The sequence below is a fragment of the Mobula hypostoma genome, chromosome 5, assembly GCF_963921235.1.
Source record: "Mobula hypostoma chromosome 5, sMobHyp1.1, whole genome shotgun sequence".
Classification (NCBI taxonomy): Eukaryota; Metazoa; Chordata; class Chondrichthyes; order Myliobatiformes; family Myliobatidae; genus Mobula; species Mobula hypostoma.
In genome coordinates this window covers 171,422,648-171,436,560 of record NC_086101.1, presented here as the reverse complement: position 1 = coordinate 171,436,560, position 13,913 = coordinate 171,422,648, and the positions used below count along the sequence as shown (strand labels likewise).

Sequence of the window (13,913 nt, the reverse complement as noted above, 5' to 3'; positions counted from 1 at the left end):
TATTCATTCAATATACATCAGCCAGTTACCTGTGGTGCAATCAAACACATCTACAGTATCTTTCCAATGTAATCAGTCATTTCTGCTTTTTAAAAATTATTCTTATCATCTATAAACTCGCTGTTTATAGGCCCATGAATTTTGTCCATTTCCTGCCATTTTTACAACTCAAATATTTCTCTCCCCTTCCGAAGAAAAACATGCTGCATTTCAACAAACAGTTAGTCATCTCGGGTTTGTTTTAATTCTTACTTGTTACTATTATTATGTTTTGTAACTGCAAAAATAAATCAAAAGAAAAACATGGGAGCTGGGGTAGTGTCTACTTAGTTTCTCTTTAGTGGGATGCTCACCCCTGACCTGGTGGCATAATGACGTATGCCATTCATATACTTTTACATATAACCAGTAATGAATTATGTAAACAAGCAAAAAGTGCCTCATCAAACAATATATTAACAATATCACTCAAATAATATTAAATACACATCTGTATTATATTGGGGTACAACAAACGAAAAGAATGTTTGAGGCAGGAATTAGGGAGAGCTAATTGGGAATTGCTTTCTTGGGCAAGTCCACATCTGACTTATGAAGTGGGTTTAAAGTCAACTGCACAGAGTACAGGAAAGATGTGTCCCAGTGAGAAGAAAGGACAAGGATAGCAAGGCAAGGGAGAGATAACGAATTTAGTCAAGAGGAAAAAGGAAGCTTAAGTAAGATTTAGGAAGCTAAGATCAAACGTGGTCCTTGAGGATTATAAAGTAAGAGATGAAATCAAGAAGGGAATTACAAGTGCCTGAAGGGTTTATGAAAGATCCTTGTCAAGTAGGAATAAAGAGAATCTCAAGGCATCCTGCATCCACATTAAGAATAATAAGGGAGAAAGTAGATCACTCAAGGATAAAGAAGAAAGTATGTGCTTGCAGGTGGATGATATTGGCAAGATCCTAAATAGATACTTTTCATCATCACTTACTGATAAGAAGGACATAGAAGATAGGGAGGTCATTATAGAGTATGATTATTGAGAGAGGCAAGGTTAAGATTTCTGTCATCTGATTATCCAGTCTTTTCCCTTATCTAGTACTCTATTTTTGATGAATGTTCCAGGAAATTCGTCATTTATCAGGTTTAGTACCTATTATTGTGACTAAGTGAGACTGTGTCCAATCAGTGAGTGGGAGCACGAGAAGTGACAATTTCATGTAGGTTTGTAGCTGAAAAATTTTAAAAGCAGCACTTTGCAGCAGTTTTCAGAGCTGGACTGAGCCCAATCAGTGAAGGGATTCATTAGAAAGGGCAAATAAAAATAAGGCAGGGACAAAGGGCAAACAGAGCAGCCATTGTGTGAATGGGGCAGTGTTGGAGTGGCTTTGGCTTACCAGGCTTGGACAAGGTAAGTACCTTGTAAGTTTCTTCTTTTTCCTTATATTTTGTTCCTCATCTGTTAAGGCACAGTTAGTGCACCGAAAATGGCTCCAGGGTCTGTGTTTTGTTCTGTGTGGGAGATGCGGGAATTCTGAGAGACTTATCGCCTCTTGGATAATTACATCTGTACCAGGTGCACAGAGCTGCAGCTACTTGGCGAACATGTTAAGGAACTGGAGCTGCATCTGGATGACCTTTGGCTCATATGAGAGACTGAGGAAGTGATAGCTAGGAGCTACAGGGAGGTAGACACCACTAAGTTGCAGGAGGCAGGTATTGGGGTGACTGTCAGGAGAAGGAAGGAAAATGGGCAGCATACCCATGTGGCTGTTCACTTCAATAATAAGTACACCACTTTGGATACTGTTAAGGAGCCAACTACCAGGGAGGAGCTGCAGTGACCGGGATCCCAGCACTGATTCTGGTGCTGTGCCTCAGAAGAGAAGAGAGGTGAAGAAGCCTGCAGGACATGATAGAAACACCTGGAGAGTATGTTGTCTCCCAGGTGCCAGGGTCAGGGATGTGTTGGTTTGGGTCCACAGCATTTTAAAGGGGGAGGGTGAGCAGCCAGAAGTCTTGGTTCATATTGGCACTAATGACATAGGCAAGAAAGGTGAAGAGGTCCTGAAGAGGGATTTTCGGGAGCTAGCTAGAAAGCTGAAAAGCAGCACCTCCAGGATATTAATCCCTAGACTGCTGCCTGTGCCATGCACCAGTGAGGGTGAGAAGAGGAGGATTTGCCTCTGTGGCTGAGGAACTGGTGCAGGGAGTAAGGCTTCAGAATTCTGGATCATTTGGGATCTCTTCTAGTGAAGGTACGACCTGCACAAAAGGAGTGGGTTGTATCTGAACCCAAGGGGGAGGGGCGCAATAATCCTTGCAGACAGGTTTGCTGGAGCTGATTGGGAAGGTTTAAACTAATTTGGCAGGGGGATAGGAGCCAGACTGGTAGGGCTGAGGTCGAGGTGGTTGGTTTACAAAGAGGCAGTGTATAGTAAGACTGCTAGAAAGGAGAGGCTGATGATAGGGCAAAATTGCAGTCAATGGGACGAGTTGCAATGTAAAAGGGGGACAAAATTGTAAAGGGTGATGAATACAGGACTGAAGGTGTTATAAATGAATAGACACAGTGTGCAGAATAAGGCAGATGAACTCATTGCACAGTTACAGATTGGCGTATATGACTTTATTGGCATCACTGAATTGCCGCTGAAAGAAAATTATAGCTAGGAGTTTAATGTCCAAGGATGCACACTGTATTGAAAGGACAGACGGGTAGGCAGAGAGGACGGGGTGGCTCTGTTGGTAAAAAATGAAATCAAATCATTAGAAAGAGGTGATATTAGATTGGAAGGTGCAGAATCCTTGTGGGTAGAGCTAAGAAACTGCAAAGGTAAAAAGACCATGATGGGAGTTATATACAGACCTCTGAGCAGTAGTAAAGATGTGGCTTACAAATTACAATGAGAGATAGATAATTCATGTCAAAAGGACAATGTTATGATAGTCATGGTGATTTCAATATGCAGGTAGATTAGGGAAAATCAAGTTGATGCTGGATCCCAAGAGGGGGAGTTTCTAGAATGCCTACGAGATGACTTTTTAAAGCAACTCCTGACTGAGTCCATGAGGGGATCAGCTATTCTGGATTGGGTGTTGTGCAATGAACCGGAATTGATTAGAGTGCTTAAGGTAAAGGAAGCCTTAGGGTGCAGTGATCATAATATGATAGAATTTGGCCTGCAATTTGAGAAGGAGAAGCATGTATCCATTTTACAGTGGGGAAAAGGGAATTACAGAGGAATGAAAGAGGAGCTGGCCAAAATTGATTGGAAGGGAGCTCTAGCAGGATGATGGCAAAACAGCAGTGGCTGGAGTTTCTGGGAACAATTCAAAAGGCATAGAATACATGCTTCCCACAGGAGAAGTAGTATTCTATTTTTTTTTTAATTTTATTTTTTATTTGGATAAGGAGTTCACAATTATCATGTACTTTTTTCACACATATAACCTTTTCCATTTTTTTATATGTATAAAACTACAATTATTTATACATTCTTAAGTACACATTGAGATGATATAAAAGCAAAATAGGTGGTTAATTCATGTGGAATTAATAACATGCTAAAACTCTTTAGATGGTGTGCATATGATACCGAATTCCTTCCCAACAGAGGTATGGATAAAGAAAGGTCTTACAACCTACCTCTCATTTATAGATAAAAGAGTATTACAAAGTTTCCAAATCCTGCAGGACAAACATGGCCTAGAACATAATGACTTTTTTAGGTACCTTCAAATACGAAACTATGTTAACCAGAGTTGTAGATATACAGACCTATCAACAGTAGAATTAGAATTTTTCAAGATTCTGAATTCGGCTTGCAGTTCAATACCTAGTAAATCAGTTTCTCGCCTATATAATGCACTCTCCCATGCTAAAAATGTAAATACACTGTATATTAAAGAGAAGTGGGAGAAAGAAGCGGGGTTGGTACTTTCAGAGGAGGCTTGGGGGAAAATCTGCAGCTTTCAATGGTCCTCGACTAATTCTTTGACTTGGAGAGAACATTGTTGGAAAAACATTATAAGATACTTCAAGACCCCATATCAAGAAAAATATAAAGATACAAATGTGATGTGTTGGAGAAGGTGCGGCTCCAAGGAGGCAAATCATTTTCATATTTTCTGGGATTGCCCTAAATTAAGTCTATTTTGGGAAGGTATTCATAGAACATTAGTTAAGGTACTTAGGTCCCAGATACCTCTGAACTTTGAGACGCTCTATTTGGGGCATGTATTGTTCCTTGAACAGAAGGAAGATATAAAGTTGCTGCAGGCCCTCTTAGCGGCAAGTAAGAAATCAATCACTAGAAAATGGCTAAATCCAATACCACCTACATTAGAAGATTGGTACGAAATTATCTTGGAAATATTTAAAATGGAAAAGTTGACCTACTCCCTGAGAAGTAGTATTCTAAAGGCAGGATGATGCCAAAGCCACCATAAAAGCCAAAGAAAAGGCATATAATAGAACAAAAAATAGTGCTAAATTAGAGAATTGAGAAGCTTTTAAAAGCCAACAGAAAACAAATTTTTAAAAAAGCATAAGGAAGAAAAAGATGGAATGCAAAGGTAAGTGAACCAATGATGTTTAACAGGATGCCAAAAGTTTCTTCAGATATATGAAGTGTAAAAGAGTTGTGGGAGTAGATATCAAATCGTTGGAAAATGATACTGGAGAGGTAGAAATGGGGGACAAGGAAATGGCAGATGAACTGAATAAGTATTTTGCATCGGTCTTCACCATGGAAGACACAAGCAGTGTGCCAGAAGTCTGAGAGTGTCAGAAGAGTGTGAAGTACTAGGGAGAAGGTACTGTACTTGGGAAACTGAAAGATCTGAAGATAAATAAGTCAACTGGACCAGATGGTCTACAGCCAAGGGTTATGAAAGAAGTAGCTGAAGAGATTGTGGAGGCATTAGTAATGGTCTTTCAAGAATCAATGGATTCTGGTATGGACAGAGGACAGGAAAATTGCAAATGTCACTCCACTCTTCAAGAAGAAAGAGAGGACGGAGAGAGGAAGTTATTGGTCAGTTAGTCTGACCTCAGTGGTGGGGAAGATGTTTGAGTTGATTGTGGTTTCAGGGTACTTAGAGGCACATAATAAAATAGGCTGAAGCCTGAATGTTGTGTACTTGGAATTTTAGAAGGCCTTTGACAAGGTGCTATACATACGACTGCTTAACTAGTTAAGAGCCAGTGGTATTATAAGAAAGATACTAGCATGGATTGAGCATTGACTGATTGACAGGAGGCAAGAGTGGGAATAAAGTGAGCCTTTTCTAGTTGGCTGCTGGTGACTAGTGGTGTTCCACAGGGGTCTGTGTTGGGACCGCTTCTTTTTACATTATCTGTCAATAACTTGGATGATGGAATTGATGACTATGTGGCCAAATTTGCAGCCGATATGAGGATAGGTGAAGGACAGGTAGTGTTGAGGAAGCTGAGAGGCTGCAGAATGACTTAAACGGATTAGGAGAACAGGCAAAATGGCAGATAGAATCCGGTGTCAGGACATGTATGATCATGCACTTTGGAAGAAGGAGCAAAAATATAGACTATTTTCTAAATGGGCAGAAAATTCAAAAATCAGGAAATGCAAAGGGACTTGGGAGTCCTCCTGCAGATTAACTTGCAGGTTGATTTGGTGATGAGGAAGGCAAATGCAATTGTTAGCATTCATTGCAACAGGACTAGAATATAAAAGCAAGGATGTAATGTTGAGGCTTTAGAAAGCACCGGTAAGGTCTCAGTTGGAGTATTGTGAGCAGTTTTGGGCCCCTTATCTAAGAAAGGATGTGCTGACTTTGGAGAGGTTTCAAAGAAGGTTCACAAAAATTACTCTGTGATTGGAAGTCTTATCATATGAGGAGCATTTGATTGCCCTGGGCCTGTACTCACTGGAATTCAGAAGAATAAGGGGGGGATCTCATTGAAATCTATTGAATGTTGAAAGGCTTCAACAGAGTGATTGTGGAGAGGATGTTTCCTGTGTTAGGGGAGTCCAAGACCAGAGGACACAGCCTCAGAATAGAAGGACGTCCATTTAGACTGGAGATGAGGAGGAATTTCTTTATTCAGAGAGTGGTGAATCTGTGGAATTCATTGAGTCGGGCAGCTGTGGAGGCCAAGTCTTTGTGTATATTTAAGGTAGAGTTTGATAGATTCATGGTTAGTCAGGGCATGAAGGGATACTGGGAGAAGGCAGGAGACGGTCTGAGAGAGAAATGGATCAACCATAGTGAAGTCACAAACAAGAGAAAATCTGCTGATGCTAGAAATCCAAGTGAACCACACAAAATGCTGAAGGAACTCAGCAGGCCAGGCAGCATCTATGGAAAAGAGTAAACAGACAATGTTTTGGGCTGAGACCATGATGAATGGTGGAGCAGACTCAATGGGCCAAATTGCCTAATTCTGCTCCTAATTCTTAGGGTCTTATTACTTACTTCACTGAAAACAAGGAAGAGCTAGCCCTTCTAGAATTACAAATGCCTGAATATTTATACTTCACAATCAGCCCTTGAAACGTGACTCATTGGATGTTCAAGTGTTTGAAGGTACAAACTAGACAATCATTTTAATTCCCTTAAATCAGCTCAGCTAAACTGGTTTATCAACATGTTATAAACAACAGGCAATTAAATCCACTCATATTTTCTATGAAAGCAATGCAGTTGCCTGAACTGCAACAGTGTCTGCAAGGAAACACAAATACAGCTGGATATCAGGATACTGAAATGCATTTACTGCAGGAAGCAGCTGCTGAGGGTGTCTAAGATTACTGTAAACTGATAAATGCATTTGCGAAAGCACAAAACAAATTAGTAATGAAAGGGTAAAGGAATTCGTATTTACCTGGGGGCTTCCATGGCTTCAGGATATGTCAATATATTTTAAAGCCAAATGAAAGACAATTTAGTTTAATGCAGCAGCCATTGTTTCACACAGCAAATTTAGGGACATGGCTATTAAATAAATCAATTGATAACATGTTTTTATTTCTCTCGAGTTTTAGCAGATGGATAAATAATAGCCATCTGGAAAAGTTTTAAAAAGTTAGGAAAAGCTCTATGTTTTTCTTTGAGTTGGTACTATGGGGGGCAGGTCATGGCCTCAGTTTAATATGTAATCTGAGAGACTTGACCTCTGACCCTGCAGCTCTCCCTCAGTATAGTCCAGTGTAAGGCTGAATATGTGCACGTCTCTTGAGAGCAACTTCTAAATCTTACAGTGAGACCAGATTTAAATTTATTTATTAATCACAAGTACATCAAAAGATGCAGTGAAATGTGTCATTTTTAGGTTAATAACCAACACAATCTGAGGATGTGCTGCAGGCAGCTTGCAAGTGTTGCCTCACAATCCAGCTCCACCATAGCGTGCCCCATTGTGTTCAGCAGAACATCACAGGACCAACATACACAACAACAAAACAAACCCCTTTCCCTGAACTGAAGTCTATATTAAACTATTGCCTTGTCAAAATACTTAGAATTAGTCTTGCATTTTTATGAAAAAAAAGTATTGGTGATAATTAGAATGCTCTCAAAAATACGTATTATTTTGTACTCCTGGGAGAAAGTTCAAAATTCAGAAGAAGTAGCTGGCTGATCTGAATTTGCGCAAGACAATTCAGGCTTCTCTGTGCACCAGTTCTCATTATTGTGATAATCACAAAAGGCCACAAACAATCAAGTCCCAGTCATTATGCGGGTAGGAGAAAGGAACAGGAGTATCTAGCTCTATGTGAGGATTCAGGAAATTCTGGGAACACTTGAGTTCCTGTTGGGTGTAAAGGCATGGCCTTGCATTTTTTTTTTACTATCTTCCTCTCTGAGCAGACTGACAAATTGGCAGGTTAGTCAGCTGCTGTGATAAAGTTGATGAGCAGCTGTAGAATGAAGGTCACGGTGGCGTACATGTGTAAGAGGAAATCATCGGTCAGAATAGGTGAGGGCCAGACTACCCAGTTGAAGGAAGATTACCAGCAAGCATCATGGGTCAGAAGTAAAGAATATGAATTGGTAATCAAGATGGAAGAATTGACTGGGGACCTGAGAGATTTAAGGCAAGGGAGATGATAATGGAATCTATGCTTTCAGCAGATCTGACAACTTCAATATCTCTTTAAATCAGCTTCCAGCTATTTAATACTTAAATCAATTCAATACTGGGGTACCAACTTATGCAAGGTGTTCATGACCAAGATCTCAATCTGATAAAGTTGGGAATCTGCCCTAAATACTATCCCAGATAGCTTGTGTACTAATGGTAACCTATGAGAATCAAATACAATTTATTTATAAAATCATAATAAATTGGGTTATTATTCTCACATGTACAGTGTGACAAAAATACACTGTACAAGGTACACTGACAAACTTTGTTTTGCATGCCATCCATTGATAATTTCATCACATCAAGGGAATGAGATAGTAACAGGAGAAATCAATAAAAATTGCTGAATAAAAAGTGTTATGGTCACAGAGAAAATGCAGTGCATGCAGACAACAAGGTACATAACGAGATAGGTTGTGAGTTCCAGAGTCCATCTTATCATACTAGAGGACTGACTGTTCAGTTTCCAGGAAAATACATGAAAATTTCAAAACGTAATATTTTCTTGATATTTCACTCGTGAAGAGAATCCTTCTGCTTTTTTAACATCCTAATGAGTCTATAATCATACTATAAGTAACAGTAGGATTTCTAAATTGATTTCCACGCCTTTCCACTGTCGACCTAAAATGTCAAATATCCCATTCCTTCCATAGATTCTGCCTAACCCGCTTTACATTTGCTCCAGATTTCAGCATCTGTGCTCTCTCGTGTCTCTGGATAAAATTTGTCATTGGCGAAGTAACAGATGGAATCAATGTAATAAGCCTGGATGTCCAAACCATGTTTTATAAAGTCCCATAACCAGATTAAAGACTAAACAGGAAAGGGAGCATTCCAGAAAAGATAGAATTTTGTCTAAGTTACAGAAAGCAGGGAGTAGCAGTGAGAGGAAAAATGAATACACGGTGGGATTTACTTAGGGAGGATACCAAGACCCACAAACCAGAAATAAACGATGAGATATATTCATATATATTAATTGTGGTTGGACTAACTATGGAGCAGGATATGCCACCGATAGAATGTTTAGCAAGTCACACCACTGGTACATAAAGGAAGGAGGCAGGTGGTCACCAGGAATAGTGGTAATTCCAAGCAGGTAGAGGAGGAGTCCCCTCTTAAACAAGTATACTGTTGGAAAAGGGAGGGTGGGGGTGTGGCCTCTTGAAGGAAATCGGCTTCAGCAGCCTAGTTTGTGGCATTGCAGTTGACTCTGATGCAAAACAGGAGAGTAGAAGTTCCAAGCAAACACTAGTGAAGGGGGATTCGTATCTGAGGGGAAAAGACAGACTAGAGTGAGATCTCAGAAATGTATGTTTCCTCCCTGGTGCCTCAGATTGGATACTAAATATTCTGATGGGAGAGGAAGAACTGGCACATAGACTAGGCATAGAGGGTGTTGGTGTTCTGCGGGCTATTGGGATTTGTGTGGATGGTCAAAAAGTTTGGCATCAACAACAATACTGTACAAAAGTCTTAGGCATATATATACAGCTAGGGTGCCTCAGACCTTTGTACTGTATCTGTCAATGTGGAATTGAGAGCAAGTTTATAAATTTAACAGGAACAAAGGATGTTGGGATGAACTTGGACTCCACTGCAGTCTGGGGCGGGGCAGAGCATTGCACAGATTCACCACTCTTTGGCAAAAAACAAATCCTCCCTCCTGCATTCTAAAAGGTCGCCCCTCAATTTTTAGCCTCTGCCCTCTAGTTCCGGATACCCCCACCATAAGAAACATCCTCTCTACATCCATCCTATCTAGTCCTTTCAACATTCAGTAGGTTTCAATGAGATCCCCCACCCCCAACCCCGCATTCTTCTAAATTCCAGTGAGTACAGGACCAAAGCTGCCAAATGCTCCTCGTATGTTAACCCTTTCATTCCTGGAATCATCCTCGTGAACCTCCTCTGAACTCTCTCCAATGACAACACATCCATTCTGAGATATGGGGCCCAAAGCTATTGACAATATTCCAAGCGTGGCCTGACTAGTGTTTTATAAAGCCTCAGCATTATATCCTTGTTTATATTCTATTCCCCTTGAAATAAATACCATCATTGCATTTGCCTTCTTTACCACAGACTCAACCTGTAAATTAAACTTCTGGGAGTCTTGCACAAAGACTCCTAAGTCCCTCTGCACCTCTGCTGTTTGAATCTTCTCCCACTGAGATAATAGTCTGCACTATTACTCCTTTTGCCAAAATATATTATCAAACATTTCCCAACACAGTATTCCATCTGCCACTTTTTTGCCCATTCTTCCAATTTGTCTAAGTCCTGCTGCAATCGCATTGCTTCCTCAGCCCTACCTACCCCTCCACCTATCTTCGTATCAACCTCAAACTTTGCCACAAGGCTGTCAATTTCATAATGAGATTTATCATCACTCACATATATCATGATTTTTTTTTGCAGCTGCAATGCAGTGTAATACATGAAATACTACAGTACTATGCAAAACTCTTAGGCACCCTAGCAGTATATACTGTATATATTGTATGATTGTATGTGTATATGTATGCATGTGTATATATAAATATGCATAATGTATGTGTGCTTAAGACTTTGCACTCTCATGTATTAGGCTGAAGGGCTTGTTTCTGAACTGATAACTCTGTGACTGCAGGACAGAATTTCCAGACCCTTTGATGGCATAAAACTTAATGTGGTGGAGGCGTCCGTTAGTCTCGCGAGACCATGGAACTGCGCCTGGAAAGTTTCCAGGGCGCAGGCCTGGGCAAGGTTGTAAGGAAGACCAGCAATTGCCCATGCTGCAAGTTTCCCCTCTGTATAACACTGATGTTGTCCAAGGGAAGGGGAAGGGCAAGGGCCAATACAACTTGGCACTGGTGTCATTGCAGGAGTTGCCAGAATGAGGTTAGGGTCAACGTCGGACTGTCTTAGAGACTCCAGCTCCGCATTTGTCCTCAGGGTTTACTCCTGAAGCCTCTCCCATGAGTGGGTATGGCCGCAAGGCAGCGGATCTTTGAAATCAAAGTTTTCCCTCTCTTAGATGGACAGCCTTCCCAGGCTGACGGGCTCCATCTACCCGAAGCACTGGTTTTAAGGTGCCAGGACCCGTCCTTCTCCTGTCAGTAGAAACTGTTCCGCCGGGCTTAGAGGCTAAGCCACACGAGAAGGCCAGGAGTTGGACTTGGTTGTCAGAGGCTATTTGAGTCGCATGCCGTGAGGAGTTCTTTTAGGTAGTGCCAGCTTGTCCCCACTACCACTCCTCGGCTTGACAAACTTAATGTAGTGAACTATAAAAAGATAAAGAACAGCATTAGAGTGGGTGGCTTGGTGCCAGATAAAATTTAATACTTGGAAAAGCAAAGTGTCGTATTTTGTATGTAAGAATGCAAAGAGACAATATAAACTTGGCGGCAATATTCACAAAGAGGCACAAGAACAAAGAAGTCTGGAGGTTTAAAAACATAGTTCATTAAAAGCAGCAGGGCAGGTCATGCAGTGTTGATGGAGGCTGTGAGTACCAGAGCAAAGGGAGACAGGATGAACCTCTATGAAACACTAATGGACTTCAGATGGAGCTTTGTGTCCACACTCTAGGCAAGATGTGTAGGCTTTAAAGAGAGCGCAGGGAAATTTACTCAAATTATTCCCAGGTTGAGCATCTTTTGTTATGTAAATAGACTGGAAGGTTTTATCATGAACATATTTTGTTATGGCTGAGAAAACAGAATTCAGTGAACTTAGACTTCAGGTTGGATTAATGCTGCCTCTTCCTGTTTTTCAGTCATCCATAGTGGTGTTTTGCCCTTCATTCTAATGGGCAGTTTCATGATAATATCCGGATTAATAAGCTTATTGCTGCCTGAAACGCACAACCAGCCTCTTCCAGAGACAATTCAGCAGATGCAGCCAATTAACTGGTAAGTTAGGCATGACGTGGAGACATGGAGAGGGGCAACATGGAAACTGGTACTTTGATCTGCTGAGTCTATGCTGCCCATCAACCAACCACTTACACAAATCTCTTGGTAAACTTGTTTGAAACTCGAAACATTTTAAGGAGGACAGACATCCTGGATTTTGAGATGGGCCGGAGAATAAGTTATGTTTCCATTTATATTATGAAAAGGTCATTTTAAAATAAGGATAAAAACCAGACTCAGTATGCCCAAAAGCATGAGGAAAAAAGACAAGTCGAAATCTGGGCAGAATGAAGATAGTTACCTGCTGGCAAGTGTGATCTTGCTTTCATCGTATAAAATGCAAATTAAATTCTGACAGCACTTGTCAGAGTAGATGTGGAACTGATGTCTCTCCTGGGGGAATAACTGAAATCAGGGATCACAGTCCAATTGGAAATAGAAAGAGGAGTAGAACATTCAGCCTACTGATTCTGCTTTAAATTAATTAAATCCATTTTTTATATTTTTAAATGTTTCTGAGTATCAAGAACAATAAAAATTAATTCAAAAGGCTTCTGTCAGCAATAAGGTGTTATAAGATCAACAGAGCATTCCTGAAGCAGGCCCCAGGAAATTCTTGATGTTTAAGGACAAGTCTGCCTACAAAATGGATGAAGCAACCATATATTAAAGACAATCAGGCCCATAAACTGTGAAAATTAAGTGTCATTGTAAGAAATACACAGAGGCTGTGTGGTGAGCTAAATCATGATTAATCTGTCAGCGCAGATGCCTAGTGTAGATAATGGACTACCTTCATGCAATGCTTTCGGCAATTGTGTTCTCCAAATCATCATTTTCATTGTAACGTTCAAGATGATTGTCGATACCTCCAAATTCTTCGTAGTTCCTAACTTGCTGAAGTAGTGAAATCATTTCATTTTCACTCCTGGCCGTTTCTGGCATCTCCAGCACTCAATGCTTGAAACCGCAGCGAGCAAAACAGTTCTGAATTGTCTTATTGCTTATTTCTTCCCAACATCAGTGAAAAAAATCACAATTGACCCTATTTAAAAGCTGTTCTCTCAAAGCACGGTGTAGTGTCGAACAGCATCACAAGTACATGCAACTGCTGCTAGCTGGAAACTGTTTGGCCAACAGTCACCTGTCCCAATTAAATAGCATCGTATCCTAAATAAATGAAGGTAATTCCACCTATTTTCTTGATTAGATTTTGTACTTTAAGAGTTGTCCCAAATAAGCTGGTATCCCAATTAACCAGTGGCTCAATTAATCGGAATCTAAACAACAGGAATTCTGCAGATTCTGGAAATTCAAGCAACACACATCAAAGTTGCTGGTGAACGCAGCAGGCCAGGCAGCATCTGTAGGAAGAGGTGCAGTCGACGTTTCAGGCCTGACGAAGGGTCCCGGCCTGAAACGTCGACTGCACCTCTTCCTACAGATGCTGCCTGGCCTGCTGCGTTCACCAGCAACTTTGATGTGTGTTAATCGGAATCTACCTCTATTTGTGTAACTGGTACATAACTGGTTTCCCGCAGAAACCTGGTGCACAAGTTTTCTATTCCTCTTTGTGGTTTTGGAGGACCATAAATACTCGAGTCAGCTCCACCCAAATAATTAGTACCTGAAAAATAGATCTGAAAGAAATCTCATCAATTTTCAATTGGAAAATTTAAGATTAGGACTCAATTAGTATATGGAGGACCTCCTAAAGGGGAGGGGATGTACCTGTCAACAGCATGCAGCACAAATACAAAATGTCACATTTCATGTCTGAGTTATATATGAATATAACTCAGATATTTAATTTTATTATATATCTTTTGCTCTTCAACAAATACCCTTCTAAAATCACTTCTATTTGAATAAGCTTCAGTAATGGAAGATGA

The 13,913-nt window shown here is 40.5% G+C and overlaps 1 protein-coding gene across 4 annotated transcripts in view; it reads left to right on the top strand.

The window, feature by feature from the left end:
* Nucleotides 1-13,913, top strand: part of LOC134347180 (organic cation/carnitine transporter 2-like) — a 55,939-nt gene that overhangs the window by 30,526 nt on the left and 11,500 nt on the right. For all 4 annotated transcript variants that reach the window (XR_010018098.1, XM_063049423.1, XM_063049420.1 and 1 more), the window contains one exon: nt 11,883-12,018. Coding sequence is in view for 3 of the 4 variants with exons in the window: in XM_063049423.1 (XP_062905493.1) it covers nt 11,883-12,018 (136 nt within the window). In the remaining variant the exon portion in view is untranslated. The remainder of the gene's footprint in view (nt 1-11,882; nt 12,019-13,913) is intronic.